This window comes from Papio anubis, chromosome 18 (assembly GCF_008728515.1).
Source record: "Papio anubis isolate 15944 chromosome 18, Panubis1.0, whole genome shotgun sequence".
NCBI lineage: Eukaryota > Metazoa > Chordata > Mammalia > Primates > Cercopithecidae > Papio > Papio anubis.
Genome location: NC_044993.1, coordinates 32641477 through 32669183, shown reverse-complemented (window position 1 = coordinate 32669183; position 27707 = coordinate 32641477). Strand labels below are relative to the sequence as shown.

The window sequence follows — 27707 nt, the reverse complement described above, 5'->3', positions numbered from 1 at the left end:
TATCCGGGGTTACTCTTCTCTCATATTCCTGTGTGGAGGCCGAAGAAGGCACGGGCTGACCTTCCAGGGCCTGTCCTGGGGGGAGAATTGTCATTGCAAGCCGCTACCACCCATGGTGGTCTTGCAAGGGGCAGAGGACATTGGGTGGGGGCACCCTGTCCTCGCTGGCATCAATGTCACTGTGACTCCCATGGTACAACCAGGGCCACTGAGGCCCAGAAAGGCAATGAAGTTCATGTCAGCAGTGGCCAGGCTGTGGGCGGGGGCCAGGAGACCTAGTGGGCAAATAACTGCTGGATCTGGCAGAACATTAAGGAAGGCAGCCTGGGGCAGGACAGCAAGAGCCCTGGGCTCAGGGCCTGACAGCTCAGGAGTCTGGCCGCTGCTCTCCACCAATGGGTGGATCCCAGACCCCAACCTTATTTGGAGCCTCGTCTGGCTGGGGTTTACACGAGCATTCAGTGATGTCGCGACAAAAAAGCGCTCTGTTAAAGGTCAAGATGTCAGGTTGCAGCCTCGCGGTGGATGGTCCTTGTTTCTGAAATTTCCATCATTCACATCACTTTTCACAATTTCTGGCACCTGCCTTACTTACTTTTTTGAATCAGCCTTTCTTCCCTGCATTATTGTTTTTTGTTTTTGTTTTTGAGACAGAGTCTCAGTCTGTTACCCAGGCTGAAGGGCAGTGGTGTGATCTTGGCTCACGGCAACCTCCGCCTTCCGGGTTCAAGGGATTATCCTGCCTCAGCCTCCCGAGTAGCTAGGATTACAGGTGCACCACCACACCTGGCTGATTTTTGTGTTTTTAGTAGAGACGGGCTTTCGCTATGTTGACCAGGCTGGTCTTGAACTCCTGACCTCAAGTGATTTGCCTGCCTTGGCCTCCCAAACTGCTGGGATTACAGGCGTGAGCCACTATACCTGGCTGGCTTGCTTGCTTGCTTGCTTGCTTGCTTGCTTGCTTTTTCTTTCTTTTCTTTCCCTCCCTTCCTTCCTTCCTTCCTTCCTTCCTTCCTTCCTTCCTTCCTTCCTTTCTTTCTCTTTCCTTCCTTAAATACATTTATTTAGAAAGGAATTATTAGAACTCTACCAAAATTAAAAGGTCTGGCTTCTTTGCCAAAAAGAGACAGGGACCATCAAAACGAATACAGTCTTAATGGCTTGATCAACTTCTAGAGGAAGGCCTTGAGCTGGAGGCCTGCTCTTTCTCTTTGTAAAAAAGGTAGATTAATAAGGGCCAGGAGAAGGTAAGTACCTAACAGTGACAAATTGAGACACTCTATGTCGGGTAACTGACACTGGGCCCTGGGACCCTGCCTGGAAGCAGCATGTGTCTGTGTATCTGTGGGATGTGGGGGTCTCTGTGAGTACCCCACCCATTGGGAGCCATTGCACTGATGGCTTTGTTATAGAGAGATTTGGGTTCTGTTGTAATTAGATCAGGCCCATCAGCTTTTTTTGACCTCCTTGTCCCTACTAAGGCTGCAGGACATAGAGCAACAATTCCCCCACGGGGAGTGTGACCAAGTCAGGGGGGCCCACTGACTCATCTGCTTTCTTCCAGATAAACCGAGACTACTCCTTCTTAGACTACATCCTGGGAGGCTGCCAGCTCATGTTCACCGTAAGGCTCTCCCCTCTGGCTCCCTCTGCACCCCCATCCCAGTGAGGCTCCTCCCTGGCCCTGGCTGCACTAGGGCCACTAGTGCAGCCAGAGGGACTTAGGATAGACTTCAGGAAGGACTTCCCTGGGGCAAGGAGTGTGTCTGGCCCAGTGAGGAGGGCATTAAGTGGGCTGTCTGGTCCCGCTGGATGGGCCTGAGCTGGGGCTTAGCTACAGGTCAGAGCACAGGTGCACAGCTCTCAGTCTGGTGGCTACGCTCCTTCTGCAGGTGGAAGAAAACAAATTCCTCCTCACTGGCCACAAGGCCTTCAGCGATTGCTGCCTCTCTCATCTGCAGTCTCCTTCCTCCTCGCTCAGTGGGCTCCAACCACACTGTTCCTCTGTTTGCCCAACACACCAAGCTCTGCTTCGTCTTAGAACTTTGCATTTGCTGTTCCTTCTGCATTTGCTGTTCCCTCTGCCTGAAACACTTCCCCAGAACCTTTGCATGGCTGCCCCCCTGCCATTTTTCAGGCCTGAGGAGGTAACAGAGGTCACCTTCCAGGGAGCCCTCCCTCCTTCAATGCCTTGCTGCTCTTCTGTCATATCTTCCTATTTTCTTTCTTTTCTTTTCCTTTTTTTTTTTTTTTTTTTTTGAGACAGCGTCTCATTCTGTCACTTAGTCTAGAATGCAGTGGCACGATCTCAGATCACTGTAACCTCCACCTTCAGGGCTCAATTGATCCTCCCACCTCAGCTTCCTGAGTAGCTGGGATTACAGGTGCATGCCATCACGCCCAGCTAATTTTTGCATTTTTTGTAGAGATGAGGTTTTGCTATGTTGCCCAGGCTGGTCTCAAACTCCTGGGCTCAAGTGATCTGCCCACCTTGGCCTCCCAAAGTGCCAGGATTACAGGCTTGAGCCACTGGGCCTGGCCCTCCATATTTTCCTATTTTCTGGGCACTTGCCACCCCAAGATTCATATGCATTTGTTGCTTCTCCCTGATCGTCGCACTGGACGTGAGTGCTTTAAGTGTGGGCACTTTGTTTATTTTGCTTCCACTCAACCCCAGCATATCACACATTACTTGGCACACAGTAGGTGCTCCATCATTTCTCGTTGGAAGAATGAGCTGCCACCTTGCCTGTGGCCTGCAGTCTTTGCCCCACAGACTCTGGGCCATTCATCCTGGCTTTGCTTCCTCACCCCAAGGGAGCCTCAGTCCCAGAAGGGAGGAAGCTGCTGGGGTGCCACACTCTGCCCACCTCCCCATGTTATCTCCCCACTCCCCATCACCACCCCTAGATCCCAATGGGAGATGGAGGGCATCGCAGGATGCCATGAAGTCACAGGATTGGCCTTGCTGACCTCTGACCCTGCTGCCCACCACTGCCCCCTCCCCTGCAGAGAGGCCAGGCCCTCCTAGACCTCCTGCATGGGTTTGTTCATTCAGCAAACTCACACTGACTGCCTCCTTTGTGCCAGGCTCTAGGCTATGTCCCTGCAGGGGTCCCTTAAGGACTAAGACATGCTGCCCCTGACCTGGGGGAGTGACCCTCTAGCCATACGAGGATTTGGATGGGTGGCCCCTTCTCTCCTACCCCACAGGAACTGAGTTCCCATGTAGCCAAATCTTCCCCTGGGTCCTACTTCTAACCCTCCCCTGCTGGGTAGGGGTCGTCCTTGCCCACCCCTCTGTGCCGTTTCTCCAGGGATTAGTCTGGGATTCTCTGGGGCTGAGAGAGCAGGTAGAGCCCCAATCCCTGCCCGCCTATCAGCCCTGAGTCCCTATGAAGCATGTGCCTTGTCTGCTGTTCCCAGCCCTGGGCCAGGCTCCTCCAGGGAGACTGGCACTGCTCTACCAGGCAACCCCAGGTCCCAGGCCCCTTGGTGGTCTGAGGGATAATGGGGAGATGGCTTGGGTTGAGGGTGAGGTTATCTGGGAAGGTTGCAGTGGAGCAGTGGCATCTGAGTTGGGCCTGGAAGATGGAGCAAAGTTAAACAGGGAGAAATGATAGCCTGGCACTACATGCAGAGGGAAGCTCATGAATAAATGCCTGCATATGGGAACAGATGAATGTGTGGGTAGGGATAGTAAGGAGAAAAAGGAATCTGGGACTGTACGTTAGTCTTATGTCATCACATCTAGGCAATGGACTTTATGCTTGGGCAATAGAGAGCCACAGATGGCATTAGAGCAGAGGAGTGATACAATCAGACAGTTTCTAGGTTTCAGACCATCATATTGTGGGGAGGGCTGGGAGATGAGTGGGCTTCCCATGTCCCATCTACCTCTCCTATTCCATGGGAGTGGGATAGGGTCCCGGGGTCTCTGGCCCCACTGGGTGGCCTTTTTCTCCACTCTGCAGGTTGGAATAGACTTTACAGCCTCCAACGGGAATCCCCTCGACCCTTCCTCTTTGCACTATATCAACCCTATGGGCACCAACGAATATCTGTCGGCCATCTGGGCTGTTGGGCAGATCATTCAGGACTACGACAGGTAAGGTTGGAGAGGGGCTCTGAAGGTCAGCCAGGGTTCCATCCAACCTGGAAAGCTCAGTGTGTCAAAGCTAGAAGGGACCCAGAAATCATCAAATCTAGGAATGGACAGCAAACGGCATAGGTGCAGTTATTACCCATTCCTTTACCCTCGACAGACATTGCTAATCAATTGCTGAACTCCAACCTGCCAAGCCCAGATTCAAACTGGGATCGTTTTCCACACAGTACACGAAGTAGCTAGTAAGAAAATGAATCAGGATGGAAGATGAAACTTGTTCATTATTGCTGCATCCTCTCCTTTTAGAGCTAGGGAATGGGAGGCCTGGGGTGGGAGTGGAGAATTTGTTCCAGGTCCCGCAGATTATGGGACTGGAGGTCAGTCATTCTGGTTCCTGAGCCTGGTACTAGTTCCCGAATGGTCTCACTTCTGTTGGGAACTTCTGAGGAGCAGCCAGCATGCATGGACCCTCCTCCCATGACCTTGCTTCCTGGGGACCTTTGGGTCAGGGTGGGTACCATGGAAAGCCAGTGAAGGGAAGCTGTGTGAAAGTATGGCAGGTGTAGCCACTGACAGGATATGACATCACTGTCATAGATGATGCTAGTTGGGAGCTCCAGGTCAGAATGACTAGGAGGCTGACACATTGGGAACAGGGGAGGAAGGAGCAGGTGCCAGAAATTTGGCAGGAATGAGAGCAGGCTCAGGAACCCTATGTGGACTTGGCCTCCTAGAGAGGGGCAGCCAGGGACCAGCATTTGACTCCCAGGGGGCCCAGGGCCTGAAGGGTGGCTGTGATCCCAGGCCACATTAAGAGAGGTACAACATGCAGAACAAGGGAGGTGGAAGTCGTCATCAGCATGGTTGGGTGGAGTCCCAGGTGTCCAGCTGCCCATTCAGCCCACCACTGAGCTGTCTAATGGGCATTAAGACTTAGCATGGCCCCAGTGAGGTCTGGTTGCCTGGGTGAGCCACCAACACTTCCTGCCAAGATCATTTCATTAGCTTCCTCATCAGTCTCCCGGCTTCTGCCTTGGCCCCCAGCTGTGTGTCCTTTCCACTGCAGCTAGAGGGATCCTTAGTAGATGTATGTCGAGTGCGTATGCAAATGAAATGTGGTCCCTGTCCTCAGGGAGTTCTAACTTAAAGAGGAAGATAAGGAAGAAATTTTTGGAGCTCTGAGAGACCAGTTTACATGTGAAGCAGGAGCTATGGGAGCACAAAAAGAGAGGCATTGTAGGGTATCAGGGAAATCTACAGAGAGAAGAGGCCATTTTGATTGGGACTTAGAGGATGAGTAGGAGTTTGCTAGGGGAAACAGATTAGGGAGAGACGTTACAGATGGGGGCACAACAGCATTGAAGTTGGAATGTGAAGGTACCCTGTGTGTTTGGGGAATAGCAAGTGGCTAGTGGCCAGGGCTAGGGGAGTGGGGTGTGAAGGGGCACAGGTGGAAGGAGATGAGACTAGGCTCTGGGGCTGGATGACACAGGACCTTGAATGCCACAGGAGGGTTCTCATATTAGTAGAGTTTTCCCTAGCTATGAGCAGGAGGCTGGGAGACAGCCGGTACATTCATTCTACTTCCATTTTGACCTTAGTTTAGTGGCTGGCCAGGGTCTTAGTTTGAGAAGGATCTAGAAGCTGCACCCAGGCCCATTGGTTAGAAGTACCATTGTTGTGTCTGCCACAGGTATAGATGTGGTCAGGCCACAGGTTCACCAGGTCCCTGGAGGTGGGTTGGGCTCATTAGGTAGATGATCCTAACAGCTTTTTCTAGAGGTGGTGAGCTCCTCCTTTCTGTCCTTGAAAGTGTACGAGGCCGAGTGCGCCCAGCCCTGGGCAGAGGGTCAGGCGGTGTCCTCAGGTGTCTCACAGTGTGTTTCTCTTCTCTCTCTGATTAGTGATAAGATGTTTCCAGCTCTGGGATTCGGGGCCCAGTTACCCCCAGACTGGAAGGTAAGTGAAACCAGAGTTAGTTTCCTTTTGGTTGAGATGGAGTTTGTGTGTATGGTCTCTCTGGGATCTGCTCTGGAAAGATCTTGGGCTGGGGCCTTGTTGCCCTGCCTTCCCTGTGTTCACCCCAGGCCACACTCATTTCTCAAGTCTGATTCTCGGGCAGACGCTGAGGCTGTAACGGGGCAGCACAGTTATGTTCTCTGCTCATGAGACCCCTATGGAGTGGGGAGGACAGACAGGATGACTAGTGTTGCAAATCAAAATACAAGACACCCAGTTAAGTTTGAATTTCAGATAAACAATGTGTATTTTTATGTATTGATATTTATTTATTTATTTAGAGACAGAGTCTTGCTCTGTTGTCCAGGCTGGAGTGCAGTGGCACATTCTCTGCTCACAGCAACCTCCGCCTCCCAGGTTCAAACAATTCTCATGCCTTAGCCTCCCGAGTAGCTGGGATTACAGGTGCCCACCACCACCCCCAGCTAACTTTTGTATTTTTAGTAGAGATAGGATTTCACCATGTTGACCAGGCTGGTCTCAAACTCCTGACCTCAGGTGATCCACCGGCCTCAGCCTCCCAAAGTACTGGGATTACAGACCTGAGCCACCGCACCAGTGCAGATAAACAATTTTTAAAGTATAAGTGTGTCCTGAATATTGCATGGGACATACTTATACTTAAATCATCCATTGTTTATCTGAAATTCAAGGTTTTGTCTGAATCTAGGGGTACAAGTATAGTTGTATTACCAGGATGTATTGTGTGAAATATGGACTTTCCATTCATCACCCAAATAATGTACGTTGTACCCAGTAGGTGGCATTTCATCCGTCATCCCTCCACCCCCCACCGTGTGGAGTCCTCAGTGTCTGTTATTCCCCGCTGTGCGTCTGTTCGGTGTGCACCCATTGTTTAGCTCCGTCTTATAAGGGAGAACATGCAGTTTTTTGTTTTCTGTTTCTGAGTCATACTGGGCATCCTGTATTCTATTTGGCAACGCTAAAGACAGGGCAGTGGCGTCGGTGCTGAGGCGGGGGTACTGAAGGCCTGCAGGGAGCCAAGGAAGGAACCCAACCCAGCTGGGGGCCATCAGGCTTCCTGGAGGGGGCAAGCTCTAAGCCAAGAGGGGAAAGGGAAGTAGCAGAGTGACTAGGGGTGGCAGTGGGACAGGGGGAGCCTTCAGGGCAGAGAACAGCCTGTGCGAAGGCTGTGGGATGAGCTGGAGGAGCTGGCAGAGGTGGGTGATGGACTCTCCATTGGAAGTGAGCAGGGTGGAGACAGACGTGGGCATTAAAGGACCACAGGAACCCCTGCAGGGACCACATAGGGGCTCATTAGCAGATTGGCATTTCCGAAGGCCTCCCCTGGCTGCTGAGTGGGGCGTGGCTAGGGCGAGAGTGGGCAGAGTGGAGGGCGGAGAGAAGGGGTGAGGGCAAGGAGACTCAGGGCAGAGGCCAAGACTGTCTGCGTGACCAAGTGAGTGTGGGCCGAAGAGGTCACCAAGATTTCCAACTGAGCACTGAGGTGGGGGTGGTACTGCTTACCGAGATGAGGAACGGGATGGGTGCTAGGCTCGGCAGGGGAGATGGTAAGGTAGGAGTCCCAGAAGAAAGGTGGATGATGGCTGAGCACAGTGGCTCACGCCTATAATCCCAGCACTTTGGGACGCTGAGGCAGACGGATCATTTGAGGTCAGAGAGTTTGAGGTCTTCCTGGCCAGCATGGTGAAACCCTGTCTCTACTAAAAATACAGAAATCAGCCCAGCGTGGTGGCATATGCCTGTAATCCCAGATACTTGGGAGGCTGAGGCAGGAGAATCACTTGAACTTGGGAGGCAGTGGTTGCAGTGAGCTGAGATTGCGCCACTGCACTCCAGCCTGGGCAACAGAGTGAGAACCTGTCACACACACACAAAAAAAAAACATAGGTTGATGATGGGTCAGTAGGTTCAGGCTCTGGGGAGACAGAGACAGACCTGGCCACCTGGGCTACGACCCATGGTGCCACCTCTGGGAGGATGAGATTACTAGGGAGACAGGTGGAGTGAGAAACAGCCACATGAGGTGGGGCGCAATGGCTCACGCCTGTAATTTCATGCTTTGGGAGGCCAAGGTAGGAGGATTGCTTGAGCCAGGAGTTCAAGACCAGTCTGGGCAACACAGTGAGACCCTGTCTCTACAAAATTTAAAAGTTGACTGGGTGCAGTAGCTCACGCCTATAATCTTAGCACTTTGGTGGGCCGAGGAGGGCAGATCACAAGGTGAGGAGTTCGAGACCAGCCTGCCAATATGGTGAAACCCCGTCTCTACTGAAAATACAAAAATTAGCTGGGTGTGGTGGTGGGCATCTATAATACCAGCTACCCAGGAGGCTGAGGCAGGAAGATCCCTGGAGCCCAGTGAGCTCTGAGTGCACTGCACTGCAGCCTGGGTGACAGAGTGAGATCCTGTCTCTAAAAAACAAAATTAATTAATTAATTTATGTATTTAATAAAATAAAAAAAGAAACAGCTGCGTGAGAGATCCAGGCAGAGGAAGAAGAGACTGAGCCAGGCAAGCAGAGCGGGGAGGAAGCAAAGGAGGGGCAGCATGAAGCCCACAGAAAGCAAACCCATAAGTAGCAGCATTTATTGGTCCCTTAGAATGTTCTAGATACCACTCTGCCTGCTTTACCAGTTTCAACTAATTCTCACCAAAGCCAGTGAGGTAGGCCCTATTATGAACCCATTTCGATCACTGAGGAAGCCAAGCAGTCAGGGCTCGGGGAGGAGGGAGTGGGGTTGGAGGCTGCCCCGGGCCTAGTGAGGTGAGGCTGAGAAGAGACTGCCCATTTCACTGACCACAGCTGGGGCCATTATGGCAGAGACAAGACGGGGAGGGGAGAAGGGCATGGAGACATCAGTGTGGCAGTCAGCCAGCACGGAAGTCACCCGGCTGTGAAGGGGCAGGTCAAGCAGGTCTAAAGGCTGAGGAGGAGCCAGGAGAGGCATGGAGGTGAATTGAGGGGGGGTCCCTGAGGTGTGGTTGTGGGTAGTCCTGGGGCAGGAGGCGGGGACTCCTCATAGAACCCCGGGCACCAGTGGGGGGGTGGTTTGGTGGCTCAGAGATGGAGATGTCAATGAGCGCAGAGGCTATAATGCTGGGGGTCGCTGCGGACAGAGGCAGGGAATGCTGCCCCATTTTACAGGGCAATAAACTGAGGCTTGGAGCCTCAAAGTGACTTGCCCAAGGCCATGTTCACCAACTGAACAGATGGACTCTAAAGTTTCTTCTCAGAGTCTGTTGCTTCCCCATGAGAAGCCCGTGGGGTGTGAGCCCAGAGAGCTCCTAAGTCTGCACATGGCTCTCGCTCGGCCAGTGCCCCTTCTTGTCTGCCCTGCTGTGCCGCATTGCTGTTTCCAGAATGAATTTTTGCCTCCCGCCCTCTCTGGGGAGGATGATTTTCACCTAGAATTTCGGGGAGTGGCCCGAGGGCCAGGGCAGGAGAGGTGGGCATCCTGGCTCCCTGTGGTGTGAGGCTACGCCTCAGATGGGACCAAAGCTGGGCCACATGATGCCATTGGGGGGGCAGGGCGAGCTGGTGCGGCTGGGCCCAGCACGAGCCCGTTGCTAGGACACCAGCCAGCTTTCAAAGAACTGAATGAGATGTTTTCTTGAGCAAAAGCCTCCTTGTAAATGTCACAGGGCGATGCTGGGGAGGCCGGGGCTTGGCCAGGCTGGAGTGCCCGGCGGTGCCAAGAAAGATGCTGCATCCAGGCTAGGAAAGGACAGACGCTGTGTCCCGCCTTCCCCTGCCACAGGAGCCGCCAGGCCTGGCCCCTCCTGGCCCCTCACCCTCTCTCGCATTCTGACTTGACTCACTCCTGCTGCCTGAAGCTCCTTCATTCACTCCCACCTCAGGGCCTTTGCACATAGCCTTCACTCAGCCCGCACTCCCTCTCCTGGGCTTCTGTCACCGATTTTCACCTAGAATTTCGGGGAGTGGCCTGCCCTCTGGGAGCCATGCTCACGCTCACATGGGGGCCCTTCCTCCTGCCCAGATCCCTGCCCTCATGGAACTCTGTGACTTGTTTGTGATTGCCTGGGGAAGGCACTGGGTTTCCTTCTGCCTGCATCCCAGCACCTGGCCTGCAGTGTGCACTGCCGTTGTTTGTTGACAGTGAATTTGGGACCCAGCCCAGATTTGGGGCCCCAGGCCTGAGCAAACAGAGAGGTTGGTTCTCTGAGGGTGGGAAGCTAGAAGGAGCCAAAAGGAGCATGCGACCAGGCTGCCTGCCTTCAAGACCTCAGTTTCTCCCTGAGGGTGGCCCAGATGAGCCCAGAGAGGAATCCTGCCCCAGAGAGTGGCTGAGGGGCTCAGGACACATTTCCCTTTGGAGATGGCATGAGGTCTTGGCCCTTCAACGTGAGCAGAGTTACTCAGATGAGGAACGGGATCTGGGCAGAAGGCATAGTCTGTGCAAAGGTCTGGGGGGAGAGGGAGCATACTCTGTGGGTGGGGAAACTGAGGCTCAGAGAGGACAGTCACTCTGAGATCCCTTGGGCTTTCTCCATGCCCCACCCCCTGCCCCCACCACCTGCCTCAGCCAGGGCCGCAGGGAGCTGAGCCTGAAGTAATTCCCTGACCTCAGGGCCGAGGCAGGCCAGGTTGGGTAAACAGGGCCATTGGCTGTTGGAAGGCAACAGGGAGTCCGAGGACAAAGGCCTGTGGCAGGCAGCTAGTCCCCAGGGGCCCCTCATCAGCTTCTGTGTCCTCCAGGAACTTGTCCTGTTTATCACTTTTCTCAGGCAAACCAGGGCAGCCAGTACGGGAGGGGCTGAGCTGCCACTGCTGGTAGCATGGACACTTGTCCCCAGGCCCCACTGTGTGACCTGGGCACTCCCTGGCCCTCTGGGAACCTCACTCTTTCCAGCTATGAAATGGAGCTGCTGGAGGAGGCAACCTCTGGGGCCTCTGGGGTGGATGGATAACCTTCCACGGCCCCCATGACCGCAAGGCTGGGCCCTCCCCAAAAAAGATGGGGGGAAGAGTGGGGATGAAGAGTGGGGGGCCTGAGAAGGCAAAATATTCCTCCACCCTTATCAGCAGGGGGCTTTCCCACTGTGGTCTCTAAAATCTCCTAAAATCTGATTTTTCGGGAAGTCATTGGCCCAAGGGAGGCCTGTTTCCCTGGCAACCATTTTCTCTCTCAGCCCCTCCATACAAGCCCCCCTGGTAATCTCTGTAGAGGCTCAGGAAATCTCCATGGCAACAGGGACCTCCAGCCCCCAAACCTGGAGCCTAGACTGGGGACAGGGTGAAGGGGACCCTGGACAGGGACAGGACCCAAGAGGGACACCAGAGGACTGGCTCTGTGCCGGGCACCTAAAGCGGACAGCAAAGAACAGAAAACCCCATTCCCTGAAACAGGGAGGAATCCTCCCACTACCTCCCCACCCCCAGGCTGCCAGGAAGGCCAGACTGAACCCCACTGCTGGGTCCCTGCCCTCTCCCCCAGGAGTAGGACCAACTCCCACCCCCAGGGGAGGGGAGGGCACTGGGTCTCAGGCCTGTTCGACTGTGTGGCTCTGGTGCCTGGCTTCCCTTTTCTGGGCCTCGGTTTGTTTATTTGTTAAATGGGGACACTGGATGCAGGAGAGCCTCCCAGCACCCCCGTCATTGTGTCTTGGAGCTGAAGGGTCTGTCTGGGATTGTCTGTGCCCAGACAAAAGCCGTCCTCTGCAGCTGAGGACCGGGGAGGGGGTCGCTTTGCCCTGGGCACCCCTCCACCCTCCTCACTGAAAATCCCTGGGGGAGGAATGCCTTTGGAGGTTAGTGTGAGCTCTGGGGGCAGCCTGACCTCAGTTTGAGTCCCAGCTCTGCCCGCCAGGAAATGTGGGAACATTCTAGTCCACTCTGTGTCTCAGGTTTGTCATCCGTAAGATGAGGTGATAACAGCTGCCCTTCCATTGGGGCGTTGTGAGGAAGGAGTAAGGGGATCCCTGCACAGCACTGAATGTGGATGTAGTACGTGGTAGGAAGCAGGCTGAGGGGAATTTGGGGCTGTGGGGCTGCAGGGGAGGGAAGAAAGGAGGGGCTGTCCCCCATCTGAGCTCTGCGGCATCTTCCGAGGCCCGGGTTCTGCAGGCACTGCAGTCTCACCCACAGCCCTGAACGGGGCCAGTTATGAGTCCCCCTGTACCCTGAAGCCATGCGAGCAGCAGCAGCCAGATGTAATGGATGCAGCAGTGTCCCAGAGTGTCCAGGTTAGCCTCTGATGATCTTCCGGGGCTGGTGCTGGGCCTGGAGGCAGAGAAGCAGGATCAGTCCCTAGGGAGCCTGTGACAGCCCCATCTGACCCCCTTGCGGCCCCTTACACTCCCTGATCGCCAGGTCAGCTCTGAGCGGGCTGTCAGCTCACCCCCGTTTGGCTATCTGGCACTAGGCAGGCTCCCCTCCAAGCCCCTTTGCTTACTATTAAGGTAGGAAAAGCCTCTGAAGCCCAGAGAAGCGGTGCTCTAATGGTAGAGCCCACATCCAGCAGTAGCAGTGATGAGGGAGCATCCTGGAACCCTGACCCGCGGGGGAATCCTTGTCCCACCCAGGACTCTTAGAGGACTGATGGGGCATAGGCAGCCCCAGTCCCCAGAAGAGCCTGGGGTGACACGCCAGGGTCTCAGTTTCCTCCACTATGAGGAGAGGGTGGTTGGGCCTCTCTGTGCGTCACACCCAGCAGTGGAGGTGAAAAGCAGATGTAGGGGGTATCAGTGGTCTAGAGGAGGGTAGGGGTGGGGGTTATGAGCCAGGTGCTCTCCAAGGGAGCCTTGGCCTGGCAGTGGGTGGTGGCCTGGGTCTGGGTTTGGGGGCGGGAGGCTGCAGCTCAGTGTTTTCTCTGCGTTTCAGGTCTCCCATGAGTTTGCCATCAACTTCAACCCCACCAACCCCTTCTGCTCAGGTGAGTGTCAGACCCGCCTGTAGCCGCCCTGTGTTTGCGACAGGCCCGGCCAACTCCCTGGGTGGAGGGTGGGCAGAGGACAGGTTTTCATTTCTTTCTCCTTTCCTCTCCCCCTCTCTGTTGCTCAGAGTGACAGAGTGGGAAGAGCTACAGTTTGGAGTCAGATAGTGCTGGATTCAAGGCCAGCTGCTGCCCTTCCGAGCTGTAGGACCTTGGAAAGGTCACTGTACCTCTTGGGCCTTTGCCTCCTTACCTGCTCCAGGATAGCTATAATGGCTGCTCTTCTCATTTTACTGGGTGGTTTGGTGAGAATTACAGGAAGCCACTGACAGGAAACCCTGTGTAAACCAGGAGGAGGTGAGGGTGGCACCAGACACAACTGCTTTCACCTCCTTCCCACCCGCCCCCTTGCTGGGAAGGCCAGCCCTGCTCTCGGAGTACTTGGCAGGGGATCAGGGGGAGGCAGGGGCTGGGAAGTGAGTGTGGTGTCTGTGTTCATCCCCACCCGTGGGCCTAAGAGGATTTCTGAGCCTCCTAGGGACAGTTAAGAAACTATTAGAGGCCGGATGCCATGGCTCATGCCTGTAATCCCAGCACTTTGGGAAGCTGAGGCAGGACGAGCGCGTGAGCTCAAGTTCAAGACCAGCCTGGGCAATAGAGGGAGACCCCATTTCTACAAATTAAAAAAAATTACCCAGGCATGGTGGCATATGCCTGTGGTCCCAGCTACTCAGGAGGCTGAGGCGGGAGGAAAGAAAGAGACGGGGAGGGGAGGACAGGGTCACACCTGTAATCTCAGCACTTTGGAAGGCCGAGGTGGGTAGATCAGAGGTCAGGAGTTCAAGACCAGCCTGGCCAAGATTGTGAAACCCCGTCTGTACTAAAACAAAAATTAGCCAGGCGTGGTGGTGCGCACCTGTAATCCCAGCTACTCAGGAGGCTGAGGTGGGAGAATCGCTTGACCCAGGTGGCAGAGGTTGCAGTGAGGCGGGATTGTGCCACTGTACTCCAGCCTGGGTAACAGAGTGAGACTCCATCTCAAAAAAAAAAAAAAAATTAATTTAAAAAAAAAAAATAAGAGGAAAGGAAGGAAGGAGAAAAAGAAAGGAAAGAGAGAGACAAAGAAAAGGAAAGGAAAGAGAGACAGAGAAAAGAAAGAAAGAGAGAGAAAAAAGAGAAAGAGAAAGAAAGAGGAAGGAAGGAAAAAAGAAAAGGAAAGAAAGAAAGGTAGAGAGAGGAAGGAAGGAAGGAAGGAAGGAAGGGAAGAAGGCGGAAGGGAGGGATAGAGGAAGGAGGAAGAAAAGTCTGAGTCAAGGAGAGGGGATGCATGTGGGCATGGAAGAGGGCTGTTTCTACCATCATGAGACCTTTCGGCCTAGGACTTGGCTTCAACATAGCATCTACCTTCCCTGGGGATCTCCAAAGCTGGGCCAGGGTGTCTGATTTGGGATAGATCTCCAGTGACATTTTGGTTGGTCAACTTCATCCCTGGCCAGAGGCCTTCTGGGTAGGGCTACATGGCAGTGTGCTCACAACAGCAGCTATTTACAGAGCGCCTAATCTGTATAGACACTGTGCAAATGCCTCGATCCCCCAACCCTGAACAGAAGCCATAGCACGTCCAGAATGGACCTCCAGATGGCTTCCCATTGTCTCAAAGCATCACTGCAAGCTTCGCCAAGCCCCTTCTCTGGAAAGGCCTGAGAGACCCCCCTCCTGCCAACTGCCAGAGTGTAGATTGTCAGTCCCATTGACAAAGACATAGCCTCAGAAAGACTAAACCGCTTGCCCCAGGTCCCACAGCTAAGAAAGGCAGGATTCAGGCCGGACACAGTGGCTCACACCTGTAATCCCAGCACTTTGGGAGGCCAAGGTGGGCAGATCACCTGAGGTCAGGAGTTTGAGACCAGCCTGGGCAACACAGCAAAACCTCATCTCTACTAAAAATACAAAAATTAGCCGGGCGTGGTGGCACATGCCTGTAATCCCAGCTACTCGGGAGGCTGAGGCAGGAGAATTCTTGAACCTGGGAGGTGGAGGTTGCAGTGAGCCGACATCCTGTCACTGCACTCCAACCTGGGCGACAGAGCAAGACTCTGTCTCAAAAAAAAAAAAGGTGGGATTCAAACTCTTCAGGCCTGTCTGACTTCACATTCAGGGCTCTTGACTTTTTACCATGCTGGCCCTTCCCTCTGGGAGCTTCCAGTCTCATGAGGCCTATGCTAGCCATGGCAGGGACATTTTGGGTAAGCATGAAATAGATGCTTCATCAGCAGTGGGATGAGAGCGGGTGTGGGGTCAGGGACACCTGGCTGATCCAGACTCTTCTCCCGAGGCAGGTGTGGATGGTATCGCCCAGGCGTACTCAGCTTGCCTGCCCCACATCCGCTTCTACGGTCCTACCAATTTCTCCCCCATCGTCAACCACGTGGCTCGGTTTGCGGCCCAGGCCACGCAGCAGCAGACGGCCACGGTGAGTAGTCAGCTGCAAGCCAGGCATGCCAGGAACCACGCACATCCTCTGGGCTGGGGAGTAGGATATTCTGCCTTCTCTTTGCTCTAAATCCTAGTGGACACCTCTGGGCCTCAATTTACCTTCACGTATTGTAAGAGAGTTGAGTCAAGCTCCTGGCTTCCTGGAGCACAGACTGGAGAAAGTAAATCCATTCGTGCTGAGCGGGAAGCAGGGCTGTAATCAATGGGAGATGTCTCCCCAGGGCGAGGTACTGGTTATTCCCATAAGAGAAACAAGATGGAAAACTGGAGGCGGTGATCCCTGAGGCCCTAACGCTGACCCTTCTGAGCCACCTAGTTCTAATCAGAGCTGCCCCTGCCTCACACTGAGGGCTGCTGAACTGTCTGGCCCTGGCCCTACACTCAGCAACAAGCCTAGAGCCTCACTGCCCCAGCCTGAGGCTGCCAAGGCAGCTGCGTGGCATCTGGAATATATGGTGAGCAGCCATCCCAGGCATCTGCTACCCTGGTCTCCCTTCCCTTCTCCCGGTCCCAGCTGCAGGCTGGCTCCCAGGCAGGCCCTACTGGCAGGGCCTGATGCCAGTGATGGGGTCACCAAGGATCACCTTGCCTACCTCCCAATTTCCACCATGACCTGCCCTTGCCTCCCTCTGCAGTATGAGTTGAGGGGTCTTCTCCCCCTGCCCTAAGGGCAGTTCTCTGATGTCCCTTCTGCCTTCTCCTGACCTTGGGGACCTGACTGACCTACATGCCCTTTGCATAGGACTTCTGAGCCCCTGACCCAGCCCTGCTCCTCAGGCTCCAGCGCCATGATGGGGAATCAGGCACCCAGCCCGGAGCTGTGGATGCTGGTCTGGGTTGAGGAGACTTGACTCCATTTCCTTTCTGGCCACCACCTCCTGGGAGACCTCGGCCAGCCCCACCCTTTCTCATCTTCCACCTCCATTGAAGGAAGAGGGTTGCTGAAGTCGCTTCTAGAGTATTCATTTCACTAGACTCTAAAATATCCCAAATTCACCCACTTCCCCATGGCCACAGGTCTCACTGGACCCTGCAGCCACCCTCACACTCCTCACACCACCACTCCACACGCTACCGTTTGTTTCCCCCACTGGAGGGTCAGATCCAGTCGCTGCCCTGCCAAAAACCCTCTGCCATCAGATTGGATCCCCTGAGGCCAGCCTCTGCCTTCCTTACCGACCCCCTCACTGACTGCACAGCCCCTTCCTTCTCTTAGGATGATTCTGCCACCCAACCCCCTCTGTGTTCCTTAAGCAATCCCAGCTGTTCCCCCGCAGGTCCATCCTGGACTCTGCAGGGCCCTCCCTCAGGGCCTCCTCCCCCAAGCAGCCTTCCCTGACCACCTATCTGAAGCAGATCTCTTGCCTTCTCTGCCTGTTCCTGGCTGACCCTGATGATGGTCGGCAACGTCTAGTTCACATCCTTCTTTCCACGCCTGGTCCAGCGCCTGGGCTGTGCAGGCTCATCGTGCTCTGTGAATGGATGAAGTCAGCGCTAGCGGAGGGATGTGAGCTGTACAAGTTCAGTCAGAGCCTCCTCCCCCAGGGAAAGGGACCTGGTCCCATGCCTAAGGGAACCATCTAGGGGAGGGAGGCACCTGGTCATCAGGGAGGTGGCAGTTGGCTTCCGGGAGATGGTGGGAAAGATAGTGCAACCGCCCAGTGGGTTCACCTTGCCCGCTGCCTAGACAGAACTGATTTATCAAGGGGAATTGCAATGGAGAAAGAGTAATTCACACAGAGCCAGTTGTGCAGGAGACTGGACTTTTATTATTACTTAAACCAGTCTCCCCGGGCATTTGGGGATCAGAGTTTTTAAAGACAATTTGGTGGGTAGAAGCTTGGGAAGTGGGGAGTGCTGATTGGTCAGGCTGGAGATGGAATCATAGGGGGTCAAAGTGTGGTTTTCTTGCTGTCTCTGTTCCTGGGTGCGATGGCAGAACTGACCGGGGCACATTACCGGTCTGGGTGGTGTCCGCCGATCCATGGAGTGCAGGGGCTGCAAAATCTCTCAAGCACTGATCTTAGGTTTCACAATAGTGACGTTATCCCCAATTTGGGGAGGTTCAGACTCTTGGAGCCAGAGGCTGCATGACCCCTAAACTGTAATTTCTAATCTGTAGCTGATTTGTTAGTCCTGCAAAGACATACTGGACCCCAAGCAAGAAGAGGGTCTTTTTGGGAATGGGCTGTTACTGGTTGGTTTCAGAGTCAAACCATGAACTGAATCCATTCCCAAAGTTAGTTTGGCCTACACCCAGGAATAAACAAGGACAGTTGAAGGGTTAGAAGCAAGATGAAGTCAGTTAGGTCTGATTTCTTTCACTGTCATAATTTCCTCAGTTATAATTTTGCAAAGGCAGTTTCCATAGGAGCGGGGAGGGTCAGAGCCTGTTGTGATGGTTCAGGAGGCAGCAGAGGGTCTGTGGGAAAAATGGGTACCCTGGAGTGGCAGGTGCCAGGGTTTGAATCCTGCCGCTATCCCTTCCTCACTGTGTGAGATGGACAAGTCACACAGTGACAGGCCAGCAAAGAAGGACAGGCCAACAAAGAGCTCAGGGAAAAGCGGCCCGGGTACAGGGAACAGCAAGCGCAGGACGCGGAGGCAGCGCCCAGCCGGAAGGAGCTCAGAGTGCCAGAAGGAATGTCCCGGCCCTGACCCTGGCAACCCTGAGCCTGGGGCATGTTTCTTCTTATGGAATGGAATGTTTCCTGCTCTGAACCCATTTCCTCTTTTTGTTGTTTGAGACAGAGTTTCACTCTTGTTGCCCAGGCTGGAGTGCAATCGTGCAATCTCAGCTCACTGCAACCTCCGCCTCCTGGGTTCAAGCGATTCTCCTGCCTCAGCCTCCCGAGTAGCTGGGATTACAGGTGCCCACCAACACACCCGGCTAATTTGGTATTTTTAGTAGAGATAGGGTTCCACCATGTTGGACAGGCCTGTCTCAAACTCCTGTCCTCAGATGATCCTCCCGCCTCAGCCTCCCAAAGTGCTGGGATTACAGGTGTAAGCCACTGCACCCAGACCCATTTCCTCTTATGAAATGGGTGTAATAAACCCCTAGTGTGCTGTGAGGACCTGGGTGCAGGCTTAATGGGCAGTAACTGGGAAAGGGCTGGGAGGGATTTTTTTTTTTTTTTTTTTTTTTTGAGACAAAGTCTCATTCTGTTGCCCAGGCTGCAGTGCAGTGACACAGTCTCAGCTCACTGCAATCTTCACCTCCTGGGTTCAAGTGATTCTCCTGACTCAACCTCCTGAGTAGCTGGGATTACAAGCACCTGCCACCATGCTGGGCTAATTTTTATATTTTTAGTAGAGACAGAGTTTCACTATGTTGGCCAAGCTGGTCTTGAACTCCTGACCTCAACTGATCCGCCCACCTCAGCCTCCCAAAGTGCTGGGATTACAGGCGTGAGCCACGGCACCCGGCCAGGATTTTTTTTTTTTTTTTTTTAATTCCTGGGGTTGCTGGGCTAGAACTGGCTAGAGAGGGCACAGCAAGAGGCAGGCTTCAGCTTGCACTCCCTCCTGTTCGGGTGCCAGGCCATTGTCCCACCCAGTCTTGTCCACCTGAGCAGGCTTTCAAAGGGATAGAAAAAGAAAGTCCTGCATGTTTGTTTAAGGGGAAAAATGTGGGGTGGGGAGTGGGCCTGCAGCCCAGTATTAGCGCCAAGGCCCTTTCACCGCTGCACCTGCAGAGCCGGGGCAGGACTGGGTAGGAAATAGGGTCCTGGGGAGAGGTGGGTCTGTGTCTACTGGACCCAGATCTGAGGAGGTTTGGGCCCCAGGAAAGGCCAGGAAGGGTGTTTGTGTGTTCTGAGGAGCAGCTGCAGAGAGCTCCCCAGAGGGAAGAAGCAGAAGGACTTGAGGCCCAACCACCTGGTGCTAGTCCTCTGGACATCCCAGCCACTTTTACTGTGACTTGGTCCTCCCGGCCTGGGGGAGGCAGCCACCTCCTGGCTCCCTTCTGCTGGAAAAGCTCTGTCACCCACCCAGGCTGTGTGATCTCAGGGCATGTCTGAGCATGTCTAACCTGCAGGAGTGAGCCCAAGGGGCCTGTATCAGTCCCTCCCACTCTGATGTCCAAGAACAGATAAGGCCATTCTCTACCTCCTGTCTTACCTTATCTCCTTGGCCTCAGGGTGCACCAGTGGAGGGGAGGTGGGGCTGCCTGGTGGTTCAGCCTCAAGCTCTGGGAGGTTCAAATCCCAGCTCCCCCACTTCCTGACTTTGTGGGACCCAGAGCTGGTAGCTTAAACTCTGTGAACTTGTTTCGTCTGTGCGACGAGGATAATGGAAACAGTTCCTGCCTTCTAGAACTAGCTAGGCATAGAAATTGCTCAGCGTAGTGCCTGGCACACATAAAGTGCTTCCCTGCTGGCCGAATCTTTTGGGGACAGCTCTTGGGCTAGCATTCGGTGATGCCAAGCACAATTAATCCCAAAGCAAAAGGAAGTCATTTATGAATTATCCCCTGATGCTTTTGTCAGCCGTTTTTTAGTTTGGGGAAGAATATTTGGTGTGGCTTCACCCTCCCCATCCCCAGACATATGTGCACCGATGCACACCCACGTACAGGAAATTGAGAGCAGGTGGTGGAAGCCTCTCTCTAGGCAGGGCTGCACTCTCCCATTCATTCACTCAACACATCTTTACCAAGCAACTTCTGCGTAGCACTGGGGAGACCATGATGAGTGAGACAGGGCCTCTGCCCTCCCAGTGCCTGCAGTCTAGTGAGGAGCCCTAGGCCAGGAGCAGGAGACAGGGGGACTAAGCACAGATGGAGGGCTCAGGAAAGGCTTCCTGGGAAAGTGACATGTGAGCTGAAACTTGGAGGATGCTTGAGTTAGCCTCATAAAGGATGTGTGCGCGTGGAGTGTCTCAGGCGGAGGGAGCGGCACGTGCAGAGGCCTGGAGGTTTGGTGTGTGGGTGTACCGGAATGAAGGAATGTGTTGAAAGAGGAGGAGGTGGGGTGAGGTGAGGCTGAAAGGTAGGCCAGCTCCTGCGGGGCCTCGAAAGCCATTGAGGAATCTGGGTTTTCTCTGGAGGGCGGTGGGGAGCCACTGGAAGGTCTTATGCAGGTTTGAGTGGGCCTTGGGGGGACTCCTATTTCAGGCCTTCATCTTTCCCTCTGCCTTGGCCCCTGAGACCTGGGCCTTGCTATTCACGGCCCATTCCTGGTTGGTCGCCCAGGTGTCTGGTGTCCCAGTGGAGGGGGAGCTGGGAAGCTGCCAGCTCCCTGGGAATTCCACCTACTCCCCTGGCAGGGTCCTCAGCAGCCAACTTCCCTGAAATGAGCTAGGGAGTAAGTGCAACTTCCCTAGACTCTGCCTGGAACTGTTGTGGTCAAGTCAATTTCTTATAAATCAAATCACACGTTAAATGCATTAGGGGAAGCAGTTGTTTACAGCCCTAGAAACCTGAAAAACCTCGGGGTAAAGGCAAGAGTTGCTTCATCCTTTTTGGGAGTTGGGTTTTTGGATTCAGTCTGACAGTGATGGGCTGTTTCCAGAGGTGGCAATGCTGGGGACAGGGTGAACCAGGACCATCTGCAGGGACAGCAAAGCCTGCAGAGCCTCTTCCAACCCCTCACACCCGATTCCACCCTCCGTTCTCTCCATCCATAACCCCTTCCCCTTTGATCTGTCCTGGGGGTAGGGCTGTGTAATAGATGTTTGAGGCTCCTGAACAACTCTGGCTTTGTCCAGGCTGGGTGGGAAGCCGGGGACTTGTCAGCTGCACTTCCACTGCCGAGGTCTGGGCTGCTGACCTCAGGCACGGCTGGGCACTCGCTGAGGCCAGGCCCCTGGGTGTGGGCATGGTGGCTGGTTGATTGGCACACAGGGGTGCGGGTTAAAGTCCAGTACCAGGGCTCTGGGCCCCACCCTGGGCTGCTATCCTGGATATTCAGGCCCTCAGACACTGGCGTGCTCGGTGGGAAGAAAGCTTTTCCCTGCCGGGCCCCTCTGCTGGAGACAATGACAGGCCACTGGTGCCAGTGGGCGGTGGAGGAGGACATCATGTAAAGAGCCCCAGCTTTGGCGTCAGCCAGGCTGGGTTCAATCTGGACTGTGCCATTTCCCGGCTGTGAGGCCTCAACAAGTTACATCACCTCTCTGAGCTCAACTCCTCTAGAATGGGAGTCAGTGTGAGGGTGACAGGCAGGGTCTGGGTAGTGCTGTCACTGTGTGGTATCACCTCCTCTGGCCACTGGTGCCCACAGTCCTGCAGGAACTGTCTGCCCCCAGGCTCCCCAGGGAGTGGGAGCTGCCAGCTAAGAGGGAGGCCGCGGCCTGAGTCCCACACGTCTCCTAGGCATGGGGCTGATAGAAATGAGGGAGCCAGGAGGGCCACGTGTGGAGGGAGTGGGTACTGCCTGCCTGAGCTGGAAAGGGCTTGGAGACAGATCCCACCCACTGAAAGGTGGGACCTGTTAGACCAAGGCCAAGCATTCTTTTCTTTCCTCATTGTCCGGCCTCTTAGTGTCTTTCCACCTGTCTGCTTAGGTGTCCCAGAAATATTGCCCTGGACTGTTTCTGATGGTATTGAGATGGGGTTGGAGGGCCACCTAAGGGAAGGGGCCCAGGAACGATGGTGGACTGTCAGGCGTAGGGTCTGGATGGGCTTCTGAAGCCCCTCACAGCCAGGGATGGGGGGCTGGCAACAGCAGCCCTCCACTGTGGGATTCAGGCCGCCATTTCCATGGCAACAGGTATCCCCAGCCAAGGGATTGGTCTCTTAAAGGCACAGTGCTGGAGCTAGACCACTGCTGCCTGGAGCTGGGGGTGAGGGTGGTGGGGTCCGTGTCTCCACACAGCTCACCCTGCTCCTTCCCTCCACAGTTGTACTTGGGGGGCAGACAGGGGAACAAGACACCTTGGAGGGCTGAGCTTGTAGCCTCTACAACCTCCCCAGGGAACAAGCGGCTTTGCTGGATATGAAGGTGGCCAAGGGCTGACCTGGGGTCCAGCTTAGTTCCACCCTCCTTAGCTCCATGACCTTGACTAGTCCAGGCCCCAGTTTCCTCTTCTGGAAGATGAAAGCCCCAAACAGAATATGAAGACCACAAGAGCTGATCTGTTGATGTTAGGGGTGGGGGAAACTGAGCTTCCCCTAAAGGGTCAGCGGGTACTAAGGACATAGCTGAGCTGAAAATGAGTTCTTGGCTGGGTGCGGTGGCTCACGTCTGTAATCCCAGCACTTTGGGAGGCTGAGGCAGGTGGATCACCTGAGGTCAGGAGTTTGAGACCAGCCTGGCCATCGTGGTGAAACCCCATCTCTACTAAAAGTACAAAAATTAGCCGGGCATGGTGGCGGGTGCCTGTAGTCCCAGCTACTTGGGAGGCTGAGGCAGGAGAATCGCTTGAACCCAGGAGTTGGAGGTTGCAGTGAGCCCAGGTCGTGCCACTGCACTCCAGCCTGGGCGACCGAGTGAGACTCAGTCTAAAAAAAAAAAGGGTTCTTGGCCGATTTGGAATCCTAGGCCCTCATCCTCAGATGGTCCAGTGAGCCTCCCTGCACTTCACTCAGGCACTCCCCGGCCCCACTTCACAGTTTGTATTTTATATATCTCCCACACTAATTATTCAGTATTTGTTAGTTTTAATTTATAAAGAAACTCTATATCCCAGAGTATGTGAAAAAAGCAGTATCACTTGCCATAAATAGAGAGTAACAAAAATAAACACAACAAGCTGTACAATGGTATTAAAGTCTAGCTGGAGACTATTGTCTCCTCAAGCTCTGGGCTTCCTGCCTTCCCTTTCTGTTGATAAGGAAGCTCAGCAAATGTTAGAGAGACGTGAAAGACACAGTAGTACCAAACCAAGACTTGCTCCCGGGCGCAGTTCAGAGAATTGAAAGGCCACTGCAAACCAGTCCTCTTCCCGGGGTGACTTGATGGTGCTCAGTGCTGTGTTTGGGATGTGACCCAAATCCACTTATTTGCCAGCAGAGTCCCACACTCCTGGAAGCCCTGGCCCAGACGACCTGCTTTAGCTCCTGCAAGGTGTCTCAGATGGCCATGTTGAGTAGGGAATGGAGGGGGTCACAGGCGCCCATGCCCAGGTGCAGCAGAGAGGAGGAGACCGATCCCAGAGCAGCCCGTCAGCCAGATGTGTCCTCCTGCACCAGCCGTGGGCCTGTCGGGAATGCAGCTGACTGGGCCACTGCCACATGTCAGGCACATTATCTGCAATAAATCCCACTTTGCAGATGAAGAAACTGAAGCACTACAAGTCAAGTCAGTTGCCTAGAGTCCTACAGTGTAGCAACCGGCAAGGCCAGGCCCAGAGTCCAGGGCTCTCAGAGGCCACAAGGGGGAGTCTAAGATAACACACAGCACAGGACGGGAGAGCGGTTTGTACTTCCTGCTGTGACCCGGTCAGAGTTTAGTGCATGAGAGGTCTGCAGGGGTTGGGTGCCGAGAGCAGGATGCATAGGGAGTTGTCTGGGACTTGGCTGCAGCTGGGTAAGATGCACTGCCTCCCTCCAGGACTCAGAGGGTTTGGGGTGAAGGAGGGAAGAAGGGGCGCCAGGGCCTCGGCCTTGCTGAGTGTCCCGTTGACCCCCTCCCCGCAGCAGTACTTCATCCTCCTCATCATCACGGACGGGGTCATCAGTGACATGGAGGAGACGCGGCATGCCGTGGTGCAGGCTTCCAAGCTGCCCATGTCCATCATCATCGTGGGCGTGGGCAATGCCGACTTTGCTGCCATGGAATTCCTGGATGGGGACAGCCGCATGCTGCGCTCCCACACGGGGGAGGAGGCAGCCCGCGATATTGTACAGTTCGTTCCCTTTCGAGAGTTCCGCAACGTGAGTGTGGGCCTGGGCTGGGAGGCGGCGGTTACAGGACCCCAGCCACCATAACTCATAATCAAGCTTGAGAGTCTTGGGGTTGTCTGGCCCAATCCTAGACTTCTCCACTCCATTGACTATGCTCTTCTGAGGGCCTGCTATGGCCAGGTGCCATGCCAGGCCTTGCCCCGGTGGTGGCCGTTGTGATAGTGTGTGCACTTTCTTCCATAAACTGATGGAACATGGAGCTGTGGGCATCTAGCCTGAGGCTCTGGGGTGGGGCTTCCTGGAGGACCTGCCCTCTAGTGGGGTCTGATGAGAGGCTGGGGCTATCCACGTGGTGTAAAGTGCAGGAGGAGAGAGGGGTTTTCCTGATCATCACACCCCAGCCAACCCCCTCATCTTGCAGATGGAAAACAAGGCCTCCCCGTCATCTTAGGTTGACCTCCTCTCCCTAAAGGCCTCTGCCTGGGAGACTAGTGTCCCCTGCCTTGTTCCTGGAAGTGGCTCTGGCTTTATTTGCAGTTGATCCCAGGTCTGCCCACAAGGAGGCCGGGGTTGGCTTCCTGATCACTGCCCTAGCAGCAGGGACCCTGAGGAGTGCCATAGGGGAGCAGTCTCTCCCCTGTACTGCTGGCCGGGGACTTAACCCAGCCTCAGCAAGAACTGCCCACGGTGGTTTGCACCCAGTGGCCCTCACCTCTCTGCCCAGCATCCTCTGGGGTTGCCTGCAATGGTTCTACTCCTTCCTCTGGAGCATTCGCTTCCTGAGGACAAACGCAGGGCATCAGTCACCCCTTCATGCACAGGTCGGTGACCGAGTACCTCCATGTGCCTGGCCTGTGGCTGGCCGTTCACTAGTGAACCAGACTGTCAGGCCCATTTGTTCCCGCCAAGAAGGCGCTCAGGAGATGTTTGCTAGATGCATAGGTGCTTCCCACAGATGGAGTCATCCTAACCCATTACTCCCAAGCATCTTAAGTGCTCCAGGTAACACTTAAACACCTAACCAAAGGAAGGTAATGTGATCAGGGGGAATTTCAGGCCTGGGCTGAGATGAGGGACGCCACTTGCAGACAGCCCTGGCCCGCAGCCCTAATTTTGTCCTCAATGGACACCTGCTGTAGCAGCCCTCTGGGCATAGTGCCGCTCACAACTTCCGGTCATTAATCCTCATTCTCTCTCTTCCCCACCCTACCCTCGTTCACCCTGCAGGCAGCAAAAGAGACCTTGGCCAAAGCTGTGCTGGCGGAGCTGCCCCAACAAGTTGTGCAGTATTTCAAGCATAAAAACCTGCCCCCCACCAACTCAGAGCCCGCCTGAGCTCCAGTGCCCAGCAGCAGCATGTCGGCTGAGCCTCCCGCCCTCCCCCAGGAACATGCACGCTCACCCTGCTTCCTTGTGGGTGGCCTTTTTTTACCGATCCACATTTTTATTTTTTACAACCGGACCTCCACCCCCAACTTCCTTCAGCCCAGCTGGGCTTCCTTTGTTGGAGTCAACTGTTGATGCTTCCAGGCCAAACTGGCTTCCTCTCCTCCTCTCCCCACCTTTGCCATTCTTAAGTATTGAATGTACTTTGTATAATTTTAGTGGAATTATTATTGTTATTGAGAATAAAATTTTTACAATCATAACTGGCTTTTTCCAAGTAACTATATGCAGACTCTGATGAAAGGAACGTGTCCTTGGTGCATACTTCGTGTCGTAGCCTGCACCTAATTAATTCCTACTGTCTTTTTTAATACTGTGACTGTGTTCTATTTGTTATATACTCAGGGTAATAAACAAGTTTCAGACATCCCTGCGTCAGCTCCTTCCTCAGCAGGGACCTGACGGGCTCACTGATCTGAGAAAGGAAATGGAAGATGAAAATCCACCCTGCAAGTCTGCTAAGTTGGTGTAGTCACCTCTGCATGGGGACATGCATTCCAGATGATAAGCTGTTAAATCGCTGCCAGTTAACAGTGATAACCTGTTAAACTGGCACAGAACCTGGCACATTGTACAAACTCAATAAATATTTGTGGATGAATAGAATGAATGTGCAGGCCCACACCAGTTTCTGGTTGGTTGCACTCAGGTGCAGCCAATACCACATATCCCTACCCCACAACTGGACAGCAGTCCCAGTCACCCATCTGCTCCTCCTTGGGTCTCCCGGGTGTTTGGGTCGGCCATTGGAGGTCTGTGAAAGCCTCTCTGGCTTCAGGACCCCAAATGGGGCTGCTTCTGACCCTGTTGTTTCTTCTGCATCCCCCTCTCTAGGCTCAGGCCCAGTTTTATGAAACCAGTCAGAGGACCCCTCTCTGAAAGTTCAGCCCCCGTCCTAGGTCCCTCCTTTATTCCACATACATCTTCTCTTTTAGCCACTTGACTCCCGCTTGGAGCTCCAGGTAGCCCCTTGGACATGGGCTTCCATGTAATCAGTAACAGCTAACCCTCCTGTTAAGCACTGATTCCAGTTCCATGTTCAGTGTTTTGCAGGCACTTTTTCTTTTTTGAGACAGGGTCTCACTCTGTCCCACCCAGGCTGGAGTGCAGTGGTGTGATCTCGGCTCACTGCAGCTTCAACCTTGTGGGCTCAAGCAGTGCTCCCACGTCAGCCTCCCGAGTAGCTGGAACACAGGCATGCACCACCACGCCCAGCTAACTTTTGTAGACATGGAGTTTCACCATGTTGCCCAGGCTGCAAGCACTATCTTGGTGAACCCTTAAGATAGCTCCTGACAGTGACCATTTCAGAGATGAGGAGACAAGCAGAGAAGCAAATCAAGTCTACTAGAGGCAGAGCCAGGCCTCATACCCAAGTCTGGCTGCCTCATGGCCCTCACTTGCTCCACTGCACTGAATGCCTTCCCTTGGCTCTGGATGGGGTTCTTCTGCTCAAGCTGCTAATGAATTAGTCACTCTGTGCCACTGACATTGGGAAGTCACTTGTCCCCATCTACTCTTCTGCTCAGTAATTCTTACTGGGGCCTGCTAGGATTGGGCACCACAGCAGGTAGATTCCCATCTCTTAGTGCCTGGTGAGCTCCAGCCAGAGTTTTTCTGGCAGGAGCGAGTAAGGGATACCTTCATCCTAAGCTTCTGGTGCCCCTGCCGATTCTGTGGACACCAAGAATCAGCTGAAGGATCTGTTAGGGACACTTCTCTCAAGAGGGCCGCAGGATTGCACAGAGCCCTGATTTGCAGACTGTCCTTCGGAAAACCACACTGCACTGGCCCCCAGGCTGGCAACATGGGTGGAATCCCACCCCTCCCTTACACCTTCCCATGGGAGCGGCTTACAAGCTTGGTGAAACTAGGGAGACTGCCATCCACTGGGCCACATGAGACCCGGCCTTGCAGTGGGGGTCTGTCCCACATGCTCCCACTCTCAGGTCACTTCCTCAGGTGTGGTGG

General features: G+C 54.3%; 1 protein-coding gene across 2 annotated transcripts in view; it reads left to right on the top strand.

The window, feature by feature from the left end:
- Positions 1-25939, top strand: part of CPNE2 (copine 2) — a 55815-nt gene extending 29876 nt beyond the window's left edge. The window contains exons 10-16 of one of the 2 annotated variants that reach the window (XM_003916925.5): positions 1565-1624; positions 3975-4108; positions 6013-6067; positions 12955-13006; positions 15346-15479; positions 24084-24320; positions 25518-25939. In XM_003916925.5, coding sequence (XP_003916974.4) covers positions 1565-1624; positions 3975-4108; positions 6013-6067; positions 12955-13006; positions 15346-15479; positions 24084-24320; positions 25518-25625 — 780 coding nt within the window. In that variant the 3' untranslated portion in view covers positions 25626-25939. The remainder of the gene's footprint in view (positions 1-1564; positions 1625-3974; positions 4109-6012; positions 6068-12954; positions 13007-15345; positions 15480-24083; positions 24321-25517) is intronic. The other variant, XM_021931999.2, reaches the window with a different exon arrangement.
- Positions 25940-27707: the final 1768 nt, after the last annotated feature.